Source organism: Amblyraja radiata, chromosome 5 (assembly GCF_010909765.2).
Source record: "Amblyraja radiata isolate CabotCenter1 chromosome 5, sAmbRad1.1.pri, whole genome shotgun sequence".
Lineage (NCBI taxonomy): Eukaryota > Metazoa > Chordata > Chondrichthyes > Rajiformes > Rajidae > Amblyraja > Amblyraja radiata.
In genome coordinates, this window is record NC_045960.1 from 102649272 (window position 1) to 102675256 (window position 25985).

General features: G+C 44.2%; 1 protein-coding gene across 2 annotated transcripts in view; it reads right to left on the reverse strand.

The window, feature by feature from the left end:
* LOC116973647 (cytochrome b5 reductase 4) overlaps window positions 1–22998 on the reverse strand; it is a 109453-nt gene extending 86455 nt beyond the window's left edge. The window contains exons 1-4 of one of the 2 annotated variants that reach the window (XM_033021910.1): window positions 22738–22998; window positions 15168–15321; window positions 6443–6543; window positions 1725–1809 (exon numbers count right to left, since the gene is read on the reverse strand). In XM_033021910.1, the coding sequence (XP_032877801.1) occupies window positions 1725–1809; window positions 6443–6543; window positions 15168–15321; window positions 22738–22821 (424 nt within the window). In that variant the 5' untranslated portion in view covers window positions 22822–22998. The remainder of the gene's footprint in view (window positions 1–1724; window positions 1810–6442; window positions 6544–15167; window positions 15322–22737) is intronic. The other variant, XM_033021911.1, reaches the window with a different exon arrangement.
* Between the last annotated feature and the right edge of the window lie 2987 nt (window positions 22999–25985).

Below are 25985 nucleotides of genomic sequence, written 5' to 3' on the forward strand. Positions count from 1 at the left end.
CTGCATCTAGCCTGTCCAACCCCTTAAGAATTTTGTAAGTTTCTATAAGATCCCCTCTCAATCTCCTAAATTCTAGAGAGTATAAACCAAGTCTATCCAGTCTTTCTTCATAAGACAGTCCTGACATCCCAGGAATCAGTCTGGTGAACCTTCTCTGCACTCCCTCTATGGCAATAATGTCCTTCCTCAGATTTGGAGACCAAAACTGTACGCAATACCCCAGGTGTGGTCTCACCAAGACCATGTACAACTGCAGTAGAACCTCCCTGCTCCTATACTCTAATCCTTTTGCTATGAAAGCTAACATACCATTCGCTTTCTTCACTGCCTGCTGCACCTGCATGCCCACTTTCAATGACTGGTGTACCATGACACCCAGGTCTCGCTGCATCTCCCCTTTTCCTAGTCGGCCACCATTTAGATAATAGTCTGCTTTCCTGTTTTTGCCACCAAAATGGATAACCTCACATTTATCCACATTATACTGCATCTGCCAAACATTTGCCCACTCACCCAGCCTATCCAAGTCACCTTGCAGTCTCCTAGCATCCTCCTCACAGCTAACACTGCCCCCCAGCTTAGTGTCATCCGCAAACTTGGAGATATTGCCTTCAATTCCCTCATCCAGATCATTAATATATATTGTAAATAGCTGGGGTCCCAGCACTGAGCCTTGCGGTACCCCACTAGTCACTGCCTGCCATTGTGAAAAGGACCCGTTTACTCCTACTCTTTGCTTCCTGTTTGCCAGCCAGTTCTCTATCCACATCAATACTGAACCCCCAATGCCGTGTGCTTTAAGTTTGTAAACTAATCTCTTATGTGGGACCTTGTCGAAAGCCTTCTGGAAGTCCAGATACACCACATCCACTGGTTCTCCCCTATCCACGCTACTAGTTACATCCTCGAAAAATTCTATAAGATTCGTCAGACATGATTTACCTTTTGTAAATCCATGCTGACTTTGTCCAATGATTTCACCACTTTCCAAATGTGCTGCTATCCCATCTTTAATAACTGACTCTAGCAGTTTCCCCACTACCGATGTTACACTAACTGGTCTGTAATTCCCCGTTTTCTCTCTCCCTCCCTTCTTAAAAAGTGGGGTTACGTTTGCTACCCGCCAATCCTCAGGAACTACTCCAGAATCTAAAGAGTTTTGAAAGATTATTACTAATGCATCCACTATTTCTGGAGCTACTTCCTTAAGTACTCTGGGATGCAGCCTATCTGGCCCTGGGGATTTATCGGCCTTTAATCCATTTAACTTACCCAACACCACTTCCCGGCTAACCTGAATTTCACTCAATTCCTCCAACTCCTTTGACCCGCGGTCCCCTGCTATTTCCGGCAGATTATTTATGTCTTCCTTAGTGAAGACGGAACCAAAGTAGTTATTCAATTGGTCCGCCATATCCTTGTTCCCCATGATCAACTCACCCGTTTCTGACTGCAAGGGACCTACATTTGTTTTAACTAATCTCTTTCTTTTCACATATCTATAAAAACTTTTGCAGTCAGTTTTTATGTTCCCTGCCAGTTTTCTTTCATAATCTATTTTTCCTTTCCTAATTAAGCCCTTTGTCCTGCACCTATTGTCTATTGACTATGCCGACCAAAATCAGTACTCATTTTGATCATTGTTTTTACTTTGACGCCAGGGGTTTACCTTAAAAGTGGTTCAATTTCTGATGCAGAATAAAAACTAGGTAAATGAACTCTACCTTTAGCAACAGGAAAAGGCTTTGACGTCATTCTTCCTACAAGGCATTCCTTCAATATAGAATCGTAATTGACCCAGCTGTGAATCTGAAATTTGAAGAGAATTATAAGTTCATAAGTGATAGGTGCAGAATTAGGCCATTCGGCTCATCAAGTCTATTCCGCCATTCAATCATGCGATTTATCTTTCCCTCTCAACCTCATTCTCCTGCCTTATCCCTATAACCCCTGACACACGTACGAATCAATGTTCACATCACATCAATGATTAAGAAGTCAACATGTTTTTCTACAATCATATTTCGGCAAAACACAAGAGTTGGAAATACACAGATACCAACAAAAAAAGGGCAGCCCAGCCATTTATTCAAACTGGAAGACACAGCTCATAACAAAATGAAAGGAAAGTAAAAATAAGTGGAAATAGCCAATCATAACAAAGAAACAAACAATGGTGTTCATTAAAAAACATGAAACATTTTATAAAAAGTAAATACAGGCATTGGAAAGAATGCAACACATTCACAGAAACTGATATTACAACTGAGAAAAATTATTTATCACAGTTAAGTGATAGAGGAATGAAGAACAGTTAAAAGCACTTTTCTTTGCAAAGCATGGAAGGCTAAAGGATCTAATAAGTCTGTTTCCAGACAAACAACGATTAGAAAAATATATTCCATTGAACAGTTTGCAAAAAATAACCATCAGCAAACCTGCACTATAATGCCGAGAACCATATTCTACACTACATTTCTTTCCCTTCACTATTGCTATTGTACTTGACTTTGGGTTGACTGTATTTATGATGAATGAATACATTTTAATAGCCAAGTGTGTATACATACAAGGAATTTACGTTGGCGCTTTGCTCGCAAGGATAACAACACGATATACAGTAGACAATTAAAAATAAAATGTTTTAATTTAAATATATGAAGAATAAAATAAAATACCAGATCAAAAGGAGGCTACAGACTTGTGGCTATTGAGTAGACCAACTACTCGCGGAAAAAAAGCTGTTTTTATGTCTGGCTGTGGCGGCTTTGACAGTCCGCCTTCCAGAGGGAGGTGCTTCAAAGAGTTTGTGGCCAGGGTGAGAGGGATCAGAGATGATCTTACCCGCTCGTTTCCTGGCCCTTGCAGTGTACAGTTCGTCGATGGTGGCTGAGCCCATGGACAGAATTCCCGGGTGAGGGGGACGGGATGGGAGGGGGGACGTAAGGCACGTCCCTCCCATGTTTTGAGAGGTGGGGGACAATCCCCCCCATGTTTTGTCATTCAGATTTTGAAATTCGGTGAAAAAAATATATTAAAATCTCCGCTTTCCGTGAGACAGTCGGGGGCTCACTGTTAAGCGGTTGTTAAATGTCACTATTAACATCGTATTAACACGATGTGTCACCAATTGTGTTTTGACCTTCAAGAATTACTGAAGGTATTCACGGAGAATTTATTAAAGCTGTCTGATGCGGGTACAATTACCATTTGAACTAATTGGATGTATTGGTGAATGGGAAAGATTTAAACGGGTATCGGATTTAAATGGCTTTACCCTTAAATCACTTTACCTAAACAACATGCCTTTACATTAGTTTAGTTTAGTTTAGAAATACATAGAAAAAGGTCCCTCGACTCATAAAGTCCACACTGACCATCAATGTCATCCCACTTTCTCACTCCCCACACACTCGCAACATAGACAACATTCACCAGTGGTTTTTGAGAGTCAGTAGCAAAATGGCATTTGTGGGAAAATTTGATAAACACAGGAGGAAGGTGAGGGCAGGAGAAGAATAGGATGTCCGTTGTGTATAAACAGCACCACAGACCATTTGGAGAGTCAAGAGTCAACTTAAGAGGGTTTCATTATCATATGTACTGGCATTGGAACAATTAAGTTCTTACTTGCTGCAGCTCAGGTATAGATAGGGTAGACATTCAGAACTTTTTTTCTCAGGGTGGGAATGTCCAACGCTAAAGGACATAGCTATAGGAGATGGGAAAAACTTATATAGAGATGTGCAGGCCATTTCTTTTTACACAAAGAGCAGTAGGAGCAGATGGTGAATTTACTTGTCTCTATGAGGTGGAGGGGTAGAAAGACAGAAGTGAGGATGGGCAAAGTCTGGCAGAAGAAAGAACTGCAGATGCTGGTAAACTAGGTAGACACAAAATGCTGGAGAAACTCAGCGGGCGAGAGAAGGAATTGGCAACATTTCGGATCGAGACCCTTCTTCAGGTGGATACAGGCAAGGAGGGCTTTGACAGGCAGACAGTTGAACTAAGACCAGAGATGAAAAGACAATAGATGTGAGGTAAAGATAGAAGAGGTGCGAATTGTGAAGCCAGAGCAAGGAATACAGGTCATAGACAAAAGACAATAGACAATAGGAGTAGGCCATTTGGCCCTTCGAGCCAGCACCGACATTCAATGTGATCATGGCTGATCATCCACAATCAGTACCCCAGTGAGCCATACAGTGTGGGAACAGGCCCTTCGGCCCAACTTGCTCACACTGACCAATATGTACCATCTATAGTCCCACCTGTCTGTATTTGGCCCATATCCTTCAAAACATAAGGTAGACACAAAATGCTGGAGTAACTTAGCGGGACAGGCAGCATCTCTGGAGAGAAGAATGGGTGACGTTTCAGGTCGAGACCCTTCTTCAGACTGATTCATCTTTCAAAGCTTAAGTACCTTTCTAGATGCTTCTTAAATGTTGCGATACTACCGGCCTCCACTACCTCCTCCGGCAGCTCATTCCATACATCCTCTGTGTGCAAAAGTTATTCCTCAGGTTCCTATTAAATCTTTTCCCCTTCGCCTTAAACCTATGCCCTTTGGTTCTCAATTCCCCACTCTGGGCAAGAGACTCCGTACATCTACCCGATATATTCCTCTCATGATTTTGTACACCTCTATAAGAGCACCCCTCATCCTCCTGCGCTCTAAGGAATAGAGTCTTAACCTGCATAACCTCTCCCCGCAGCTCAGGCCCTCGAGTCTTGGCAACATCCTCATGTCTTCTCTGCACCCTTTCGAGCTAGACAACATCTTTCCCATAACATGGTGCATAAAACGGAACACAATACTGCAACTGTGACCTCACCAATGTCTTAAGAATAAGGGGTAGGCCATTTAGGATTGAGATGAAGAAGAACTTTTTCATGCAGAGAGTTGTGAATCTGTGGAATTCTCTGCCACAGAAGGCAGTGGGGCCAATTCACTGGATGTTTTCAAAAGAGAGTTAGATTTAGCTCTCAGGGCAAAAGGATTCAAGGGATATGGGGAAAAAGCATGAATGGGGTACTGAATCTGGATATTGAATCGCGGTGCTGGCTGCTCCTGCACATATTTTCTATGTTTCTATAACTGCAACATGACCTCCCAACTTCTATACTCAAAACTCTGACTGATGAAAACCAATGTTCCAAAAGTGGAAGGGGATAAATAGGTGCAAGTCCAGGTAGGGTGGGGAGGAGAGCCAGTTTAAAAAAAGGGTTGTTTGTAGGATAGTTACCTAAAAGTGGAGAATTCAATGTTCATACCCTTAATGGCCTGTCCCACTCTTCGAGGTAATTCAGGAGTTCTCCTGAGTTTCCCCTGATTCGAACTCAGAGAATTACGGTAATAGCCGCTCGTAGGTACTCGGGGCTCTCGTGGGCATTTTTCAACATGTTGAAAAAACTTCACGAGCTTACCGTGTTTCCCGAATACCTGCCGTTCGTGTTACGAGCCGTTAAAGAGACGTACCGAGCTCCGTCATACCCGCTACGTACATTCTACGTACTTACCACGAGTTTGATTTTTTTTTTTTTACTTGGGAGAGCTCTTGGGTAAACTCGTATAGTGGGACAGGCATTATAGGTTGTAAGATACCCAAGTCAAACAATCGTGGGATTCCACGCAAAAAACTATCATTATCAAAACTTGCAATGCCCATTCAGTTGGCTCTGAGATATGGGGATTAGAACTGAAATTTGCATCAGGAGATTCCCCACCAAAATACTCACTGCAAATCACATCTATCACATCCATTTGTCGACTCTAAAATTTATTGGTACGTATACATCAAATTTCAGACCACACAGTAAGGAGCCAGTTTAAAATCTCCAAAACAATAAAACATAATTGTTAATCATAGTTTACACTTTTAACATTCAATTATTCAAAGTGCAGTGTGCAAAGTTTTCTCGAAAGATAGTTGAAATTTTCTATTTGCAAGAATCGGAATCCGAGGGGTAACTTTTCCCACACAGTGGGTGGTGGATATATGAAAAGAGCTGCCAGAGGAGGTAGTTGAGGCAGATACTAAAATAATATTTGAAGGGCATTTGCACAGGTAGATAAATAGGAAAGATTTAAAGGGATATGGGCCAAATGTGGGCAGGTGGGAATAGTGTAGATCTAGTCATCAGGGGCAAATTGGGCCGAAGAGTCTGTTTCCATGCAGTAATAATAAATTTTATATTTAATGGGCGCCTTTCATACAAAATCTCAAGGACACCTTACATAGTAAACATATAATCGGAATATAACAATAAGGACATCACAGAGACACAAATTAAAAACAGGATTCAATCCAAAAACAGTAAGACACTATATGACTCGAAGAACTGATTTCAATGATTGCCAGAGACATATCTACTGTTCAAATTTAGTCATATCATTTGAGATTTTACTATCTATTAATTTTCTCAATGATAAATTTACCTGATCAAATAATTCTGTCGCATCAGCTCCAGCGCCCCTCATCAGCTCGTCCTCACCACCAGGGTGATACTCCAAATAAGGGGTCACGTTATAAACCATACCTAGAAAGGTAAATATTGTCAATTGTCACATTGCACATATTACTCTACTTGGCAAAGCAAACTTTGTTAGCACATTGGAATGGACTGATTTTAGGCAACAACAGGCCAAAGATAATTACTGGGCATTGCATAATTACATAATAGAATTCTCTTCACTCCCCTTCCTCCACCAAAGGTCCGTTAACCAGTCGGGGTGGTCACACTATCTTTAGCCAACAATCAGCTTATCAGGGAACCTCCTTGCCCGAGGTCATCTGCTGCCAGTCCCTTTTGGTCCTGGTTTTCAGCTCGCTTCCAATTTAACCCTCGACTACAATCAGTCTGAAGAAGGGTCCCAACGCAAAATGTCACCTGTCCATGTTCTCCAGAGATGCTGCCTGACCCGCTGAGTTACTCCAACACTGTGTCAATGTTTATAAACCAGCATCTGTAGTTCCTTTTTATCACAATTACAGGTCAGTTAGTTTAACGTTTGAGGGAGGAAAATTTCAGGAATCAATTCCAGAGAACATTATAAATCATTATTTGGAAAGGCACAGTTTAATCTGGTACAGCTAGAATGCATTTGTAAAGAAGGAATCTGTTATGGTGGCAGATCCAATAGAGAGGTTTAAGAAGCTTTTAGATTGTCACATGGATATGCAGGGAATGAAGGGATATGGATCATATGCGACGACAGATGGCACAATGGGCTAAGTGTTCGGCTGGCAACCGGAAGGTAGCCGGTTCGAATCCCGCTTGGAGTGCATACTGTCGTTGTGTCCTTGGGCAAGACACTTCACCCACCTTTGCCTGTGTGTGAATGTGTGTGAGTGATTGGTGGTGGTCGGAGGGGCCGTAGGCGCAGATTGGCAGCCACGCTTCCGTCAGTCTGCCCCAGGGCAGCTGTGGCTACAGAAGTAGCATACCACCACCGAGTGTGACTGAGGAGTGAATGAATAATGCGATGTAAAGCGCCTTGAGTATTAGAAAGGCGCTATATAAATCCCATCCATTATATGCAGCAGAGGAGATTAGTGGAACTTGGCATCATGTTCGGCATGGACATGATGAGCTGAAGGGCCTGTTCCTGTACTATATTGTTCTATATTCTATGTTCTATGTTAAATGATTAATCCATTTTAGGCTAGCACGGACATGTCAAGCTGAGTATCTTTCTTTCGTAAATTTACATGATTAGATGATTGGCATAGGTTTATTATTGTCATGTGCACCAAAATACTTTATTTTGTTTGCTACCCAGACAAATCATACTACAGGTGCACAACCTTTTATCCAGAGTTCCGGAAACCGAAAAGCTCCGAAAACCGGACATTTTTTCCAGGATGTCGTCTGCACACCAAAGCTCGCGTTTGGCGCCAAATTTGACCCGAAACGACCCACGGTCAACCCAGGTCTGTACTACTGTAGCGGCTGCCTCCTCCCCGGAGACCGGGGAGACACTTAAACATCTGTAAATCATTGCTTAAATGTTAGTCAGTTAGTTTGGAGGGCTTTTATGTGAAGGGGGGGGGGTGAAGGGGGAAACTTTAATTCTTAGTCCCCTACCTGGTCGGAGAGGCGGGGAGCGGGCAATGCCTTACCGGGTCGCCGTGCAGTAAGCTCCGGAGCGCTGTGGCCGCCGACTCCCAACATCGCGGAGCTGGGGTTGCGGGCGTCCGGCCGCGGGTGGCGCCGGTTGTAGCTCCGACCCCGGCAACGCTACCCCTGGCTGCGCGGCGCTCCAAATCCAGCGCCGCCCGTGGCCGGACGCCCGCAGCCCCAGCTCCACGATGTTGGGAGTCGGCGGCCACAGCGCTCCGGAGCTTACTGCACGGCGACCCGGTAAGGCATTGCCCGCTCCCCGCCTCTCCGACCAGGTAGGGGACTAAGAATTAAAGTTTCCCCTTCACCCCCCCCACCACATAAAATCCCTCCAAACTAACTGACTAACATTTAAGCAATGATTTACAATGATTCCCCGGTCTCGGGGAGGAGGCAGCCGCTCCAGACTTTTCAAGCCGCCCGCGCTACCTACCTAATCTACGCTAAAAATCTTCCATTCCGAAATCCGAAAAATTCAGAAATCCGAGAAGTGTCTGGTCCCAAGGCTTTCGGATAAAAGGTTGTGCACCTGTATATGCAAGTACAATCAAGCTATTCGCACAAATGCTGATAATGATGAAATATTATTTTCTTGTGACAAAGCATCAAATCGTTCTCATGCATTTGGACGGCAGATTGGCACAGCTGCCATCTCAACGTGCCAGAGACCCGGGTCGAACCCGGCCTCGGGTGCTGTCTGTGTGGAGTTTGCACGTTCTCCCTGTGATCTCCAAACAAGGGGTCACAGTTCCAGAACAAGGGGTCACAGTTTAAGGATAAGGGGGAAATCTTTTAGGACCGAGATGAGAAAAACATTTTTCACACAGAGAGTGGTGAATCTCTGTAATTCTCTGCCACAGAAGGTAGTTGAGGCCAGTTCATTGGCTATATTTAAGAGGGAGTTAGATGTGGCCCTTGTGGCTAAAGGGACGAGGGGGTATGGAGAGGAAGGCAGGTACGGGATACTGAGTTGGATGATCAGCCATGATCATATTGAATGGCGGTGCAGGCTCGAAGGGCTGAAAGGCCTACTCCTGCACCTAATTTCTATGTCTATCATGCTGGTTTCCGCCAGGTACTCCAGCTTCTTCCCACATCCCAAAGACATGCAGCCTGGTAGGTAAATTGGCCTTGTAAATTCCCCCTAGTGTGTAGAGAGTGAATGTGAAAATAGGAGAACATAGAACTAGTGTGAATGGGTGATCGATGGTTGCCGTGGACTCAATGGGCCAAAGGGCCTCTGACCATGCTGTATTTCTAAACTAAACATTCTGTTTAAAAAGAGCACTCCAATATTGCAGAACATCTTACTTCAGGAAATAATTATCCAACCATAATAAAACTGATAGCTCTCAAATTTACAGTTGCATTTGAACGCATCCTCACATAGTTAGATTACTGTTTGGTGATCAATTAAAATTAATGGTGGAAGTACATATCTGGTCTTAACTAGCTATCTCTCTTTCTGCAGGAAAGTAAATCAAAAGGGAAGCTTATTAATATATAAAATGCCAGGTGATGAATCTGTGGAATTCATTGCCTCAGACGCCTGTGGAGGAAACGTTGGTGGGTATTTTTAAAGTGGAGATTGACAGATTCTTGATTAGTAAGGATGTCAGGGGTTATGGGAAGAAAGTAGGAGAACGAGGTTGAGAGGGGAAGATAGATCAGCCATGATTGAACGGCGGAGTAGACCTGATGGGCCTATGACTTATGACTATGATTTAAAGGTATTTTTTCTGTTAGTTTGATAGAGCGATAGAAGGGTGATCTTGACCTGTATTTAAAAATCAGTGCGTCATCATTGGCACTCACTCAGGGAAGTGCTGACAGTTCCACTTGGAACTGGCATCATCTCTCTGCAAAATCCAGGCCGATATTTCACTGCATTCGTACCTGTTTAGCATCTTCAATATAATATGAGGAAGATGGTATGAAATTGCATCAAGATATAAACAGGCTGATGAAATTGACAGGTGCATGCCAGATTATTTTTTTTGCAAGAATATTTGCAGCGATGGATTTTGGCAAGGAGGATTAAAGGCAATAGAAAGGATACTGCTGTGAAGAGGATGCAGAAGTAGGAAGCATTTCATCCATCACTGCAAGTTAAGGCAAACATGATTTTGGGCTTCACTAACAGAGGCGTTGAGTATAAAAGCAGGGAAATCATTCGGAACATTTATAAAACACCAGCCATCACATTAGAGGAAGGATATGAGAAAGTTAGACAGCATTCAAAAACGTTTGGACTGCAAAAACAAGGAACTGCAGATTTTGGCCTACAAAACCAATCAGGCAGCATCTCTGGAGAACATAGATATGTGGCATTTTGCCACCTATCCATGTTCTCCGGAGATGCTGCCGGATCCTCTGAGCTACTCTTTGATCTTCTATCATAAAGTGCTTTATAAGCTTAGAAACAGACAGAATCCCAACAGGAATAAAGCTTGATTTTGAATATACTTTATTGTCACATGTACCAAGGTACAGTGAAAGTATTTTGTTGTATCCTGTTTGCAGGCAGAGAAGGCAGAGAAGAGGTGTGGAAATTAAGCGTGTTTCAGGTTCGTGTTGTTTGAAAATGGTCAACAATTTGGTTAACAAAATTGACCAACAGATTGGTCAACAACAAAGACTGCACATCGCAAGACTCAACTGTCATAGAAGTTAGCGGCAAAACATGACAAATACATTGAGATTTTCATAATCAAAAATAAAATCACCTAGTGGAACAGACTACTACAGCAAATGCACAGAGTTGTTTGGACTGCACTTTTATACGAGCTTTCTTTTCCAACAATTGTATGCAAGAAGCTGATCTGACCGCAGTTAAATTTGATGAACACCCCAGATCCAACCCACAACCACTTTATTTCAATATTTTGTTGGTGGCGGCCAGAAACACAGATTGATGCAAGAGTGATCTACTATCTTATACTTGCAAATAAGAAGCATTTATGTTCAGTGTCCTTGAAGTGTGTTTATTACATTCAGATTCAGGCGAGGATCTGACACAGCCTGATTCAGCTCATGGACAATCCAATCTTACGCCAACCTTGCTGACTGCTAGTCTCGCACAAATTTCCAAAGTATCAAATTATCATAAAGAAGACCACAATTTTCTAAGGTGCACAAGATCATGAGGTGCGTGGATAAAGTGATAAAGGATAAATCCCCAGAGTACAGAATTCTAGAGGGCACAGGCTTAAAGTGAGAGGGGAGAGAAATTTAAAAGGGACCTCAGGGGCATTATTTTCACTCAGAGAGTAATCTGTATCTGGAATGAGCTGCCAGGGGATGCTAAAGAAGTGGAATCAATTAAGACTCAAGTTCATAAGCCGAGTTACTCTAGCACTTTGTGTCTTTTTTTGTAAACTAGCATCTGCATTTTCTTGTGTCTGCTATTTACAACCAATTCCATTTCATATATATTTTGATTCATGGATACTATGTAACAGAATTCAATGGATCATAAGTTATAGGAGCAGAATTAGGCCATTTGACCCATCAGTCTATGTCATTCAATCATGGCAGAGGGAAAGGAAAGCAAGGGCGACTTGAAGTTAAAGGTCAATGTTCATACCACTGGGGCGTAAGCTACCCATGCAAAACATGAAGTGCTGTTTGTGCTAGGCCTAATAATGGAGGAGGCATAGGACAAAAAGGGCAGTGTGGGAATGGGATGGGGAGTTTAAGTGCTGAGCAACCGGGAGGACTGAGCGGAGGTGTCCAGCGAAACGATCGCCGAGCCTGCGCTTGGTTTCGGCGATGTACAGGAGTTGACTGCTGGAACAGCGGATACAGTAGATGAGGTTGGAGGAGATGCAAATGAACCTCTGTCTCACCTGAAAAAACTGTTGGAGTCCTTGGATGGAGTCGATGGGGGAGGTAAAGGGACATATGTTGCATCTCCTGCGGTTGCCGGGGAGGGGGTGGTTTGTGTGGGAAGGGTCGAGTTGACCAGGGAGTTGCGGAGGGAACGGTCTCTGCGGAAAGGGGGGAGATGGGAAGATGTGGCCGGTGGTGGGATCCCATTGGAGGTGGCGAAAATGTTGGAGGATTATATGCTGTTTGCGATGGCTGATGGGGTGGAAGGTGAGGACAAGGGGAACTCTGTCCTTGGTAGGAATTGTGGGGGCGGGGGGCTGGATCATGAGCAAGAGCGGAGTTGCGGGATATCAAGGAGACCCTTGTGAGAGCGTCTCTATAATGGAAGAGGGGAACCTCCGTTTCCTAAAGAATGAGGACGTCTCCGATGACCTGGTATATCTCCACATTCATTCTGTCTAGGCCTTTCACTAATTGGTAAGTTTCAATAAGGTACCCCTTCATCCTTCTAAACTACAGCTAGTACAAGTCCAGTGCTGTCTAACGCTCATCATGTGTTAACCCAATCATTCCTGTATATATATATGGGTAGGAAGGGTTTAGGCCAAAAACAGGCAAATTAGACAGCCTGCATGTCAATTTGTTTGGCCAAAACAGCCTGTTTCCATGCTGTACAGTTCCATGACCGCGACTCTAAGATGGCAGTATTTACAAGCTGGTAGCTTCCTATCAGCTGCTCAAGCTACCTGGGAGTGAGGAGTCAATGCTTGACTCTGCCACTTATGTCTATAGAGAAATGACACAAAGTGTTGGAGTAACGCAGTGGGTCAGACAGCAGTTCTGGAGGGCATGGGTAGATGGGATCTTGTGTCTACAGTTTTTTCTAGACCCTGACATTAAAAAAGTGAAACCAGTTTTAAATATGTTAAGAATAGTAATGTAAAGTAAGGAGCACCAGTTTTTTATTTTTAATTGAATTTATTAGAGAATTGCTAATAACAATTGGTTAGTTTAATTAAGAGTTATGACCAAAGGTTTCATCGTTAATTGAAATGAGTTCTATGTTCAAATTGACAATGTTCTTTCAAGACCGTTATTAAATATCTATATTACAAAAAGTCTGATCTTGACCACTTCCTGTTGTTCTGTATATTGATTTTAGAAAAAACGCTGCCACTTACGGCTGTGATTTTTGGCCATTTTACTCAGAGCCCCCCTCCGCTGGGCAGGACAAGAGGATTTTCCCCATCGATGAAAAATAAAATTGTTATCAGTTTTTTTTAAATGTTGAGATTCTATCTCCTGAAGGCCACACCCCTTCCGGAGGGACTATAAAACCCAGAAGTGTTGAGTACCTCAGTCAGTCTCTGCAAGATGGGGGAGGGAGAGGTCACGATTGAGCTGTAAATACACTGAACACACTGAATGCCTGCTGAACTGTGAGTGTGGTGTTTTGTGGTGTTTTGTGTGGTTTTATGGTGGTTTCACCCTGTTTGAAATGGTATGAAACTGCATTTAAATATGGTGGCCTTGCACCCTGCATGAAATGGTATGAAATTGCATTTGAATTTGGTGGCCTTGCACCCTGCTTGAAGTGGTATGAAACTGCACTTGAATTTGGTGGCCTTGCACCCTGCTTGAAGTGGCATGAAACTGCACTTGAATTTGGTGGCCTTGCACCCTGCTTGAAGTGGCATGAAACTGCACTTGAATTTGGTGGCCTTGCACCCTGCTTGAAATGGCATGAAACTGCACTTGCATTTCGTGGCCTTGCACCCTGCTTGAAATGGAATTTCAAGGAATAGCCGTGAGTCAACTGCCAGCCCACTAACCGTGAGTGAGCTGCCAGCACATCAGGCTTGAGTGACTGAGCTGCCACCCCAAGAATCCATTTGGCCCACCATGTCCATACTAGCCCTCTGCAAACCAGTCCCTTCAGCCCACAACACCCATACTAGTGCTCCAGAAAGTCCCCCCCCCCCTTTTTTTATCTCCATTTAGCAAGCAATCATTTTAATGGCAGCCTGGTAGTGGATGGAACTGGTTGGTTCTTTATTGCAGGAAGCTTCCTGGTGGGATTGAGGTATTGTCTTTAAGCTGTTATTTTAGTTTAGAGACAGTGCGGAAACAGGCCCTTCGTCCCACCGAGTTCATGCCAGCCAGTGATTCCCACACATTAACACTATCCTACACACACTAGGGACAATTTACACATACACCAAGCCAATTAACCTGCAGATCTGTACATCTTTGGAGTGTGGGAGGCAAGCAAAGATCTCAAAGAAAAACCACGTGGTCCACATGGGGATAACGTACAAACTCCGTACAGACAGCACCCGTAGTCGGGAGCACTGAGATTTGTTACTAATTTTAAAACCCTCACGCACCACTGTACTTTGTATGCTCAAGTTGGATGGTTTGCCCTGTCCACCCGCAGACTCCATCATTGGCATATCCTTATTTATGACTATCCTCGGTGTTCTTCCTTCATACCTGCAGAAGTATGTAATTCGAAAAAGCACAGGAACTTATCAGCTCCACTCTGAGGACTTGTTCTTACTAACTGTACCTAAAGTCCGTACTGAACTGGGGAAAAGGGCATTTAGTTATGCTGCTCCCTTCGCATGGAACCAGCTGCAGAATGAACTGAAACTTAAGGAGCTGGTTTCTATAAACAAATTAAAATCCCTTCTTAATGACGTTGAAGCGGGCTCTTCTGTCTATACATGCTTTGTTTGATGATGTTCTGACTGTGACTCTATTTATATGTTCTCTGTTGTTTTTAAATTATTGTCTGTAACTGTGGAACTGTGCTGCTGCCTGTCTTGGCCAGGACTCCTTGTAAAAGAGATTTTTAATCTCAATGAGACTTCTCCTGGTTAAATAAAGGTTAAATAAAATAAAAATTAAACCTGGGTCTCCGGCGCTGCAAACGTTGTAAGGCAGCAACTCTACCGCTGCACTGCCGTCCCTTATTCCTCACAAAACCAGTGGCAGTATAGAACGAGGTGCCAGAGGAGGTAGTTGAGGCAGGCTTAGAGAGATATGGCAGGCTTAATGAAATATGGGCAAAATGCAGGCAGGTGGGACTAGTGTAGATGGGACATGTTGGCTGGTGTGGGCAAGTTGGGCTGAAGGGCCTGTTTCCACGCTGTATGATACTATGACTCTATAAAACCCAGCATATAATACAAAGTCTTCTGTCCTACCTCTGATGCATATCCAGCAATCTGTCTTCTCCTTATGTTTTGCAAGCTCTTCTGGTGTTACCCGAAGTAACTTTCCCCTCAGCCCAGTCATGTCCTTCCCACTCTTAATCAGACGGATCCAGTCCATCAGACTCCGACCTGGCTTTAGAAGCATCTTTAGGGGATGAAAACAATGCATTAGTACCAGCATCTTGGTAAATGCATATGGGCTTTACAAGAAAAAAAATTAAAATACTTTACAAATGGAACTTGGCATATTCCCCAAGATTTACATGCACTAAAATTGATCCTTTTGGTGATGAAAATAATGCTTTAGTACCAGCATCTTTATAATTGCATGTAACTTTGCATGAAAAAATACTAAAATACTTAAGAAATGTATACACCTTACACTCCAAGATTTAAATGCATTAACATTTATTGGGATATAATTTCAAATTAGCAAATAGTTTTAATCTGCAATTTGAGAAGGAGAAGGTTAAATCGGAAGTGGCAGTTATGCAGTTGAACAAAGGGGACTATGAAGGCATGAGAGAGGAGCTGGCCAAGGTAGACTGGGAAGGGATCCTAGCAGGAATGATGGTGGAACAGCAAGGGCAGGAATTTCTGGGCATAATCCGGAAGACGCAGGATCATTTCATTCCAAAAAGGAAGAAAGATTCTAAGGGGAGTAGGAGGCAACCGTGGCTGACAAGAGAAGTTAGAGGTAGAATAAAACTAAAATAAAAGATGTGTAACACAGCAAAGAGTAGCCGGAAGCCAGAGAATTGGGAAACATTCATAGCACAACAGAAGGAAACAAAACGGGCAATACGGGCTGAAAAGATGAAGTACAAGGAGAAGCTGGCCAGGAATATAAAGAAGGACAGTAAAAGCTTCTTTAGATATATTAAGGGAAAAAGAGTAGCAAAGTCAAATGTGGGTCCCTTGAAGGCAGACACGGGTGAAATTATTATGGGTAACAAGCAAATGGCAGAAGAGTTGAACAGGTACTTTGGATCTGTCTTCACTATGGAAGACACAAACAATCTCCCAGATGTACTGGAGGACAGAGGATCTAAGGGGATAGAGGAACTGAAAGAAATTTTCATTAGGCGAGAAATAGTATTGGTTAAGCTAATGGGACTGAAGGATGATAAATCCCCTCGGCCAGATGGTCTGCATCCCAGGGTCCTCAGGGAGGTGGCTCTAGAAATAGTGGACGCATTGGTGATCATTTTCGAATGCTCAATAGATTCAGGATCAGTTCCTGTGGATTGGAGGATAGCTAATGTTATCCCACTTTTCAAGAAAGGAGCGAGAGAGAAAACGGGGAATTACAGACCAGTTAGCCTGACTTTGGTCAAGTCAAGTCACATTTATTTATATAGCACATTTAAAAAACAACTCTCATTGGCCAAAGTGCTTTACATTTGTTATAAGAATAGCACAACAAAACAAACTACATACATATATACATGTAGCCTTCACTCAGAGGACGTCAGGAAAGGCTTGTATAGATAAGTCTTTAGTCTTGACTTAAAAGAGTGATGGGAAAGATGCTGGAGTCAATTATTAAAGAGGTAATAATGGGGCATTTGGATAGCAGTAAAAGTATTAGTCCAAGTCAACATGGATTTATGAAAGGGAAATCATGCTTGACTAATCTTCTGGAATTTTTTTAAGATGTAACAAGTAAAATGGTTGATGGGGAGCCAGAGGATGTAGTTAGTGTATCTAGACTTTCAGAAAGCCTTTGATAAGGTCCCGCACGGGAGACTGGTGACTAAAATGAGAGCACATGGTATTGGGGGTAGGGTGTTGACGTGGATAGAAAATTGGTTGGCAGACAGGAAGCAAAGGGTAGGAGTGAACGTGTCCTTTTCAGAATGGCGAATGGAGTGCCGCAAGGTCGGTGTTTACCATATATATTAATGATTTGGAAGAGGGAATTAGGAGCAACACTAGCAAATTTGCGGATGACACAAAGTTGGGTGGCAGTGTGAACTGTGAAGAGGATGTTAGGAAGTTGCAGGGTGACCTGGACAGGTTGAATGTGTGGGCAGATGAGTGGCAGATGCAGTATAATATAGGTAAACGTGAGGTTATCCACTTTGGCGGCAAAAACAAGGGGGCAGATTATTATCTCAATGGGGTTAGGTTAGGTAAGGGGGAGGTGCAGCGAGACCTGGGTGTCCTTGTACACCAGTCACTGAAAGTTGGCGTGCAGGTACAGCAGGCAGTGAAGAAAGCTAATGGAATGTTGGCCTTCACAACAAGAGGAATTCAGTATAGGAGTACAAAGGTTCTTCTGCAGTTGTATAGGGTTCTGGTAAGACCACATCCGGAGTATTGTGTACAGTTTTGGTCTCCTAATTTGAATAAGGACGTCCTTGTGAATGAGGCAGTGCAGCGTAGGTTCACGAGATTGATTCCTGGGATGGTGGGACTGTCATATCAGGAAAGATTGAAAAGACTAGGCTTTTATTCACTGGAGTTTAGAGGGATGAGGGGAATATCTTTTAGAAACATATAAAATTATAAAAGGACTGGACAAGCTAGATGCAGGAAGAATGTTCCCAATGTTGGGCGAGTCCAGAACCAGGGGCCACAGTCTTAGAATAAAGGGGAGGCCATTTAAAACCGAAGTGAGAAAAAAAACTTTCTCACCCGGTGTTGTGAATTTGTGGAATTCCCTGCCACAGAAGGCAGTGGAGGACAAATCACTGGATGGATTTAAGAGAGGGTTAGCTAGAGCTCTAGGGGCTAGTGAAATCAAGGGATATGGGGAGAAGGCAGGCACGGGTTATTGATAGGGGACGATTAGCCATGATCACAATGAATGGCGGTGCTGGCTTGAAGGGCTGAATGGCCTCCTCCTGCACCTATTTTCTATGATACTGGTTAGAAGTTTCAAATCATTTGCTGAATATACGTATAATTATGGACGTGTTCATTTCGAGACTACAATGCTGATACAGTTTGCTCCTGTAATTCAACTACGTATTATTTATGTGGATACATGAGACATTAACACCTGGGTCATTGCATATGCCAGCTCTGATTTGTTCTGCACCTTTTCATACCTCTAACTTCCCTCACCCCTGACTCAGACTAAAGAAGGGTCTTAACCCGAAACGTCAACTATTCCTTTTCTCTAGAGATGCTGCCTGACCCGCTGAGTTACTCCGGCATTTTGTGTCGATCTTCGGTGTAAACCAGCATCTGCAGCTCCTTCCTACACATTAGCTTATGATTGCATTTCACATCATGCCATTGGTCAATACTTAACCTGTATTTGTTATCTATCTTCTACATATTGCTAAAACTCTCATATTGACCACTTCCTGTCTGTTGTAATTAAATTTGCGCAAAAACGATCCCCCATCGCGCTACGATTTGTTCAGATCAGTGAAATAGTACAAGTTATGAAGGCTTTGAAGGTTCCCCCTCCCCCACACCACTTACACCCCCCCCCCTCCCTACACCCCCCTCCCCCACACAGCCCCCCCTCTCCCACACAGCCCCCCCTCTCCCACACACCCCCTCCCCAGAGTGGTGGAACATTGCTTTGGGGGATCGGGTTGCGTTGGGGGAACAGGTGAGTGGTGGAATATTGCGCGGGGGAATGGGTTGCATTGGGGGGGGGGGAAGGGGTGTGGGGGAGGGGGTGTGGGGGAGGGAGGGTGTGGGGGATGTGGAGGGGCCTCCCGTGTGACTGGGACCCAACGGGTCCCACTTAGTCTCGTCATCATTAAGAGCCATGATCACCTGCAGCCTTACACATTTGCCTATGCTGTTTGGAAGTCAAGGCCACACTCACACTCAACCTTCTAACCTCCAGACCACTCCAAGCTGGAGTTTTCTTTGCCACAGCTCACAGTTTGTTATTAAGTTTGCGTTAAGGTGATGACCCAAACTCTCAACCCAAGGAGGCTTCATTCACTATTCCCGCAACCCACAAGAGCAGGCAAAAAAAGATACAGGATACAACGGTAACTTGGCTGGCAAGTATACAAACATCTCTTACAAACTTGGGCAGCATAGTGGTGCAGCAGTCTAGTTGCTGCCTAACTGCAACAAGGACCCGGGTTCGATCCTGACCACGGGTGCTGTCTGTATGGAGTTTGCACGTTCTCCTTGTGACAATGTGGGTTTGCTCCGGGTGATCCGGTTTCCTCCCACATCCCAAAGACGTGCAGGTTTACAGGTTAATTGGCTTCTGTAAATTGCACTGAGTGTGTTAAGACTAGGCCTGGACTAGGATAGAACAAGTATATGTGCTCAGCATGTGCTGAAGGGTCTGTTTCCATGCTGTATCCCTAAAACTCCTACAGATGTGCCACAGAAAGTACACCATCGTGCTGCATCACAGCTTGCTTTATTAGCTGCTCTGCTTAAAACCGGAAAGAATTGCAAAGTTGTGGATGTAGCCTTTTCCATCACACAGACCAGACTTCCCACCATTAACTCCATCTACACTTCACGCTGCCTTGGATAACAATCCAACATAATCAAAGACTTGTCTCATCCTAGTCGGTCCTTCAATGGTTCAACAGCGCTTTATTTGTCACATGTGTAGACAGCAGGTGCAGGAGTAGGCCATTCGGCCCTTCGAGCCAGCACCGCCATTCACTGAGATCATGGCTGATCATCCGCAATCATTACCCCGTTCCTGCCTTCTCCCCATATCCCTTGACTCTGCTATCTTTAAGAGCTCTATCTAACTCTCTCTTGAAAGCATTCAGAGAATTGGCCTCCACTTCCTTCTGAGGCAGAGAATTCCACAGATTCACAACTCTCTGGGTGAAAAAGTTTTTCCTCATCTCCGTTCTAAATGACCTACCCCTTATTCTTAGTTTAGTTTAGTTTAAAAACATGCCTCGTCAATTAACACAGACAGCTTTACTATCATTAGAAGCTCTCCATGTGGAGCACACACTGGAATATTGCATGCTAATGTCTAGATTAATTCAAGGATTTCTTACAAACTGGAGACAGAAGAGATTGTAGATGCTGGAATCCAGAGCAAAGAGTAAACTGCTGGAAGAATTCAGTGGTAAAGCAGTATCTGTGGAGGTAAAGGCATGGTCGACATTTCCGGTCAAGGCTCTGCATCAAGACTCACAAAGGGATGGTCAACATTAGTTGATGTCATTCACTCTTAAGAGTAACTCCAGTCATTCTTTCTGCTGTCTGGTTTAAAAGATTCCATGCTTAGTTATAGCTACCAAGCAATATATGGATTATGTGCAGGCAGGTAAGGATTGGTCTTAGTGATATATTTGGCGCAGACATTGTGAGCTGAAGGGCCTGATCCTGTACTGCACTGTTCTATGTTCTAGGGTCTATATCCAATGTAACTAGTCTGGGACAGGACTGCCACATTGTACTGTCTGCCACTTTGACATTTGTCTTTTTATGCAACTGCACAGTGAATTATTTTTTGCATATATTGCACGTTTCAGGTCGAGTCATCAATCTGATGAAGGGTCTTGACCCGAAATATCACCTATTCTTTTTCTCCAGAGATGGTGCCTGATCTGCTGAGTAATTACAGTATTTCATGTCTACCTTAAATATTTTGACAGAATGTTCTTGTAGTTTATGAAAGAACAAACACCAGACTTTTTTTTAAAGACCCAAATTTAGTTTATTTTCATGTATGCTTTTGTTAAGTGTGAATCAGTCAGCGGAAAGAACGTTTTGTGTCTGAAGGCACTGCAGATGCTGGTTTAAACCGAAGATAGAAACAAAAAGCTGGAGTAACTCAGTGGGTCAGGCAGCATCTCGGGAGAAAAGGAATAGGTTCTGTTTCAGGTCGAGACTCTTCTTCAGACTAGTGACACTTGTATTGAACTGTACACAAAAATGAATTTCACTGTGCCCTGGTGCATGCAACAAATAAAGTACAATGCATGAATGAGAGCTATGCACACACAGTAACTTAGTCAGCAAGTGATAGACACAAAATGCTGGAGTAACTCAGCGGGACAGGCAGCATCGCTGGAGAGAAGGAATGGGTGACGTTTCTGGTTGGCACACTTCTTCAGAGTGATAGACACAAAATGAGACTCTTCTTCAGACCCAAAACATCACCCATTCCTTCTAGTAACGTTACTATCCCTGCTATCAGCAGCGCTCTAGAGTCGTGCTTGCGACTCGAGAGGCTATGGGTGGGGGTGGGTTGAGTAAAATGCAGGTTTTTCATTGGTTTTCAGGGAGGGATTTCCTCGTGCGACAAGCTTAAGATGTAGAGGAAATCTCATTCTGTCATCCCGTTGTTGTTTTTTTTCAAAACACTGCTGGATCGCTGCATTTGAAAGTCGTGCTCAACTTCAACACCTTCCAAATCACGGAAACCAGGACAAAACAAAAGGTATGTAGGACGTTTATTTAACATCTTATCTAGTTTTTGGTGTAATTTCATTTTAATCTAATAATGCAAAATAAGTTATTTTGGCCCCGATATCTGTATGTACTGTGGAAGGGTTTAGTCAGATATTAGTATGAAAATATTGATCATGGATAGACAATTACACAAAGTACAGATAATTTAGATGTTCTTATGACATCTAAACATCATGCCACATTTGGGGAATTTCCTGCCACAGGGGGCAGTGGAGGCCAAGTCATTGGATGGATTAAGAGAGTTAGATAGAGCTCTAGGGGCTAGTGGAATCAAGGGATATGTGGAGAAGGCAGGCACGGGTTATTGATTGGGGACGATCAGCCATGATCACAATGAATGGCGGTGCTGGCTCGAAGGGCCGAATGGCCTCCTCCTGCACCTATTATCTATGTTTCTATGACATTGTGCAAAAAATAATGATTTTGATTATCTTGAGAGTGGATGTTTGAGGATTTTGAACACATGTCTGTGTAAACGGCCCTTGCCCTCGATCACAGCTTTTGTGTCAAGTTAATGGACAAACAATAGGGAACAAGATGCTAATTTCAGTATGAAAATGACCTTTTTAATACTGAAGATATGAAAGTGAATTATGTATCAAATTAAAGGTTTTTTTATGCTTTATCTGAAGGGATTAAATTACAGGCTTGATTTTTAACCTCAAAATTTTGTGACATCCCTATTCCTTCTCTCCAGAGATGCTGCCTGTCCCGCTGAGTTACTCCAGCATTCTGAGTCTATCTTCGGTGTAAACCAGCATCTGCACTTCCTTCGTACACAATCAGAGCTACACACACACGCACTAAAAGTTAGTCAGCAAGGGTGACACAAAATACTGGAGTAACTCAGCGGACAGGGGCAGAGAAGGGATGGGTGACTGAAGAAGGGTCTCGACCCCAAACGTCGCCCAGAGAGAGATGCCGCCGCCTGTCCCGCGGAGTTACTCTAGCATTTTGTGTCTTATCTTCGGTGTAAACCTTCCTACACAGTTGGAGCTAGTGCATAACACACGCACAGTAAGTTGCAGTCAGCAGGGTTTGCAAACAAGCTGCAGCCCCCGAGCAGGAGTGGGTAGGTGGGTGGGCGTCGCGTGCGGTTTGATTGACAGGCGGTTTGATTGACAGGCGGTTTTCCCGGGTGGGATCAGTCCCCGGGGACGGACGGACGGTCGTCGCTCACCTTCCTCGTCCAACCTCCCCTCGTCCTCGGCGCCGCCGCCCGCTGCTGCGACCCCACAGCGGGGAACTGAGACGGGCCGTCCATCCTCGTCTTGATGCGGCACCTGCCTTCCGTCCGTGAGAAGGAGAAGGAGAAGAATCAGGAGATGGAGGCGAAGATGAAGGGGCGAAGTCCTCCTCCTGCTCCTCCTTCCCCGGCCCCGACCGATGTCACTCCCACTCCCGCGGACCGGCGCTCCCAGCTCTGCTAGGCCCCAGAGGGGCCACTGGGCATGCGTGAGGAGCAGGGCATCACGGGAGTTGTAGTGCAACTGTTACGACGTGGTGACGTCACTGCGCTCGGCAGCCAAAATCCTGCAGATGTTAACAATCCGAAGCAAAGATTATAGAGCAGAGCTATAATCTTTGATCCGAAGCTGGTGAGAGTGGCTGGGAGCACCAGAGCATCATCAGTGGAGAGAGAGAGAGAGAGGCACATTCTGCAGCTCAGGTCAAGAGATTCAGATTCAGATTCAGATTCAGATTCAATTTTAATTGTCATTGTCAGTGTACAGTACAGAGACAACGAAATGCATTTAGCATCTCCCTGGAAGAGCGACATAGCAAATGATTTAAATAAATAATAATAAGTGATAATAAGTGTCCGGGGGGTGGGGGGGGTGATTGGCAGTCACCGAGGTACGTTGTTGAGTAGAGTGACAGCCGCCGGGAAGAAGCTGTTCCTGGACCTGCTGGTTCGGCAACGGAGAGACCTGTAGCGCCTCCCGGATGGTAGGAGGGTAAACAGTCCATGGTTGGGGTGAGAGCAGTCCTTGGCGATGCTGAGCGCCCTCCGCAGATAACGCTTGCTTTGGACAGACTCAATGGAGGGGAGCGAGGAACCGGTGATGCGTTGGGCAATTTTCACCACCCTCTGCAATGCCTTCCGGTCGGAGACAGAGCAGTTGCCATACCATACTGTGATGCAGTTGGTAAGAATGCTCTCGATGGTGCAGCGGTAGAAGTTCACCAGGATCTGAGGAGACAGATGGACCTTCTTCAGTCTCCTCAGGAAGAAGAGACGCTGGTGAGCCTTCTTGATCAGAGTTGAGGTATTGTGGGTCCAAGAGAGGTCATCGGAGATGTTGACTCCCAGGAACCTGAAGCTAGAAACACGTTCCACCTCCGTCCCGTTAATGTGGATGGGGGTGTGCGTGCCGCCCCTGGACTTCCTGAAGTCTACAATGAGCTCCTTGGTCTTCTTGGAGTTAAGGGCCAGGTTGTTGTCAGCGCACCATGCTGCTAAGTGCTGGACCTCCTCCCTGTAGGCCGACTCATCGTTGTTGCTGATGAGGCCAATCACCGTTGTATCATCTGCATACTTGATGATGGTGTTAGTACCATGTACAGGTGTGCAGTCATAGGTGAAGAGGGAGTAGAGGAGGGGGCTCAGCACACAGCCCTGTGGAACGCCGGTGTTCAGGGTGAGGGTTGAAGAGGTGTGCTTGTCTAACCTAACAGACTGGGGTCTGTTGGTTAGAAAGTCCAGTATCCAGTTGCAGAGGGAGGGGTCGATGCCCAGGTTACCGAGTTTGGTGATCAGTTTTGATGGTATAATGGTGTTGAATGCTGAGCTGTAATCGATGAATCTGTTGGATTATTTGCCACAAAACGCCAATTCAGTGGGTATTTTTAAGGCAGAGAAGAAAGATAGATTCTTGATCAGTACAGATGTCAGAGGTTATGGGGAGAAGGCAGGAGAATGGGGTTAGTAGGGAGAGATAGATCAGCCATGATTGAATGGCAGAGTACACTTAATGGGCCGAATGGCTTAATTCTGCTTCTATTCCCTATGACCTTAATTAGCCCACCTATACATAGTGGGGAAAAATGGATGTTATCGCCTGTTTCAGTTTAGTTTATTGTCAACCGAGGTACAGTGAAAAGCTTTTGTTGCGTGCTATTCAGTCAACGGAAAGACAATATAGGATTACAATCGAGTCATTTACAGTATATAAATGCATGATAAGGTTTAATGTAAGGACAGGTCTCACCCCAGTCATTCCCTCTTCCGTCTCCCACCAAGCACAAGGTATAGAAATGTGAAAACGCACACCTCCAGATTCAGAGACAGTTTCTTCCCAGCTGTTATCAGGCAACCTTCCTACCAACGACTAGAAAGCAGCCCTTAACTTATATCTACCTCATTGGAGACCCTTGGACGGGCTCTGGGCTGGTACTCCAGATGCTGCTTTACACTGAAGATAGATACAAAGTGCTTAAGTATCTCAGCGGGACATGCAGAGGGAAAAGCAACCGGTGATGTTTCGGGTTGAGACCCTTCATTAGACTGAGAGCCAAGGAGGGGGATACTAGAGGTATGGGAAGTGACCCATCCCTATCCCATGGAAAGGTGATGTTTCGGGTCAAGACCCTTCTTCAGACTGTGATGTGAGAGTCAGGGGAAAGGGAAACGAGAGATATAGATAATGATATAGAGATATAACCATATAACAATTACAGCACGGAAACAGGCCATCTCGGCCCTACAAGTTCGTGCCGAACACTTATTTTCCCCTAGTTCCATCTACCTGCACTCAGACCATAACCCTCCATTCCTTTCCCATCCATGTACCTATCCAATTTATTTTTAAATGCTAAAATCGAACCTGCCTCCACCACTTCCACTGGAAGCTCATTCCACACAGCTACCACTCTGAGTAAAGAAGTTCCCCCTCATGTTACCCCTAAACTTCTGTCCCTTAATTCTGAAGTCATGTCCTCTTGTTTGAATCTTCCCTACTCTCAATGGGAAAAGCTTATCCATGTCAACTCTGTCTATCACTCTCATAATTTTAAAGACCTCTATCAAGTCCCCCCTTAACCTTCTGTGCTCCAAAGAATAAAGACCTAACTTATTCAACCTTTCTCTGTAACTTAGTTGCTGAAACCCAGGCAACATTCTAGTAAATCACCTCTGTACTCTCTATTTTGATGACATCCTTCCTATAATTGGGCGACCAAAATTGTACACCATACTCCAGAATTGGTCTCACCAATGCCTTGTACAATTTTAACATTACATCCCAACTTCTATTCTCAATGCTCTGATTTATAAAGGCTAGCATACCAAAAGCTTTCTTTACCACCCTATCTACATGAGATTCCACCTTCAGGGAACTATGCACGGTTATTCCTAGATCCCTCTGTTCAACTGCATTCCTCAATTCGCTACCATTTACCATGTACGTCCTATTTTGATTTGTCCTG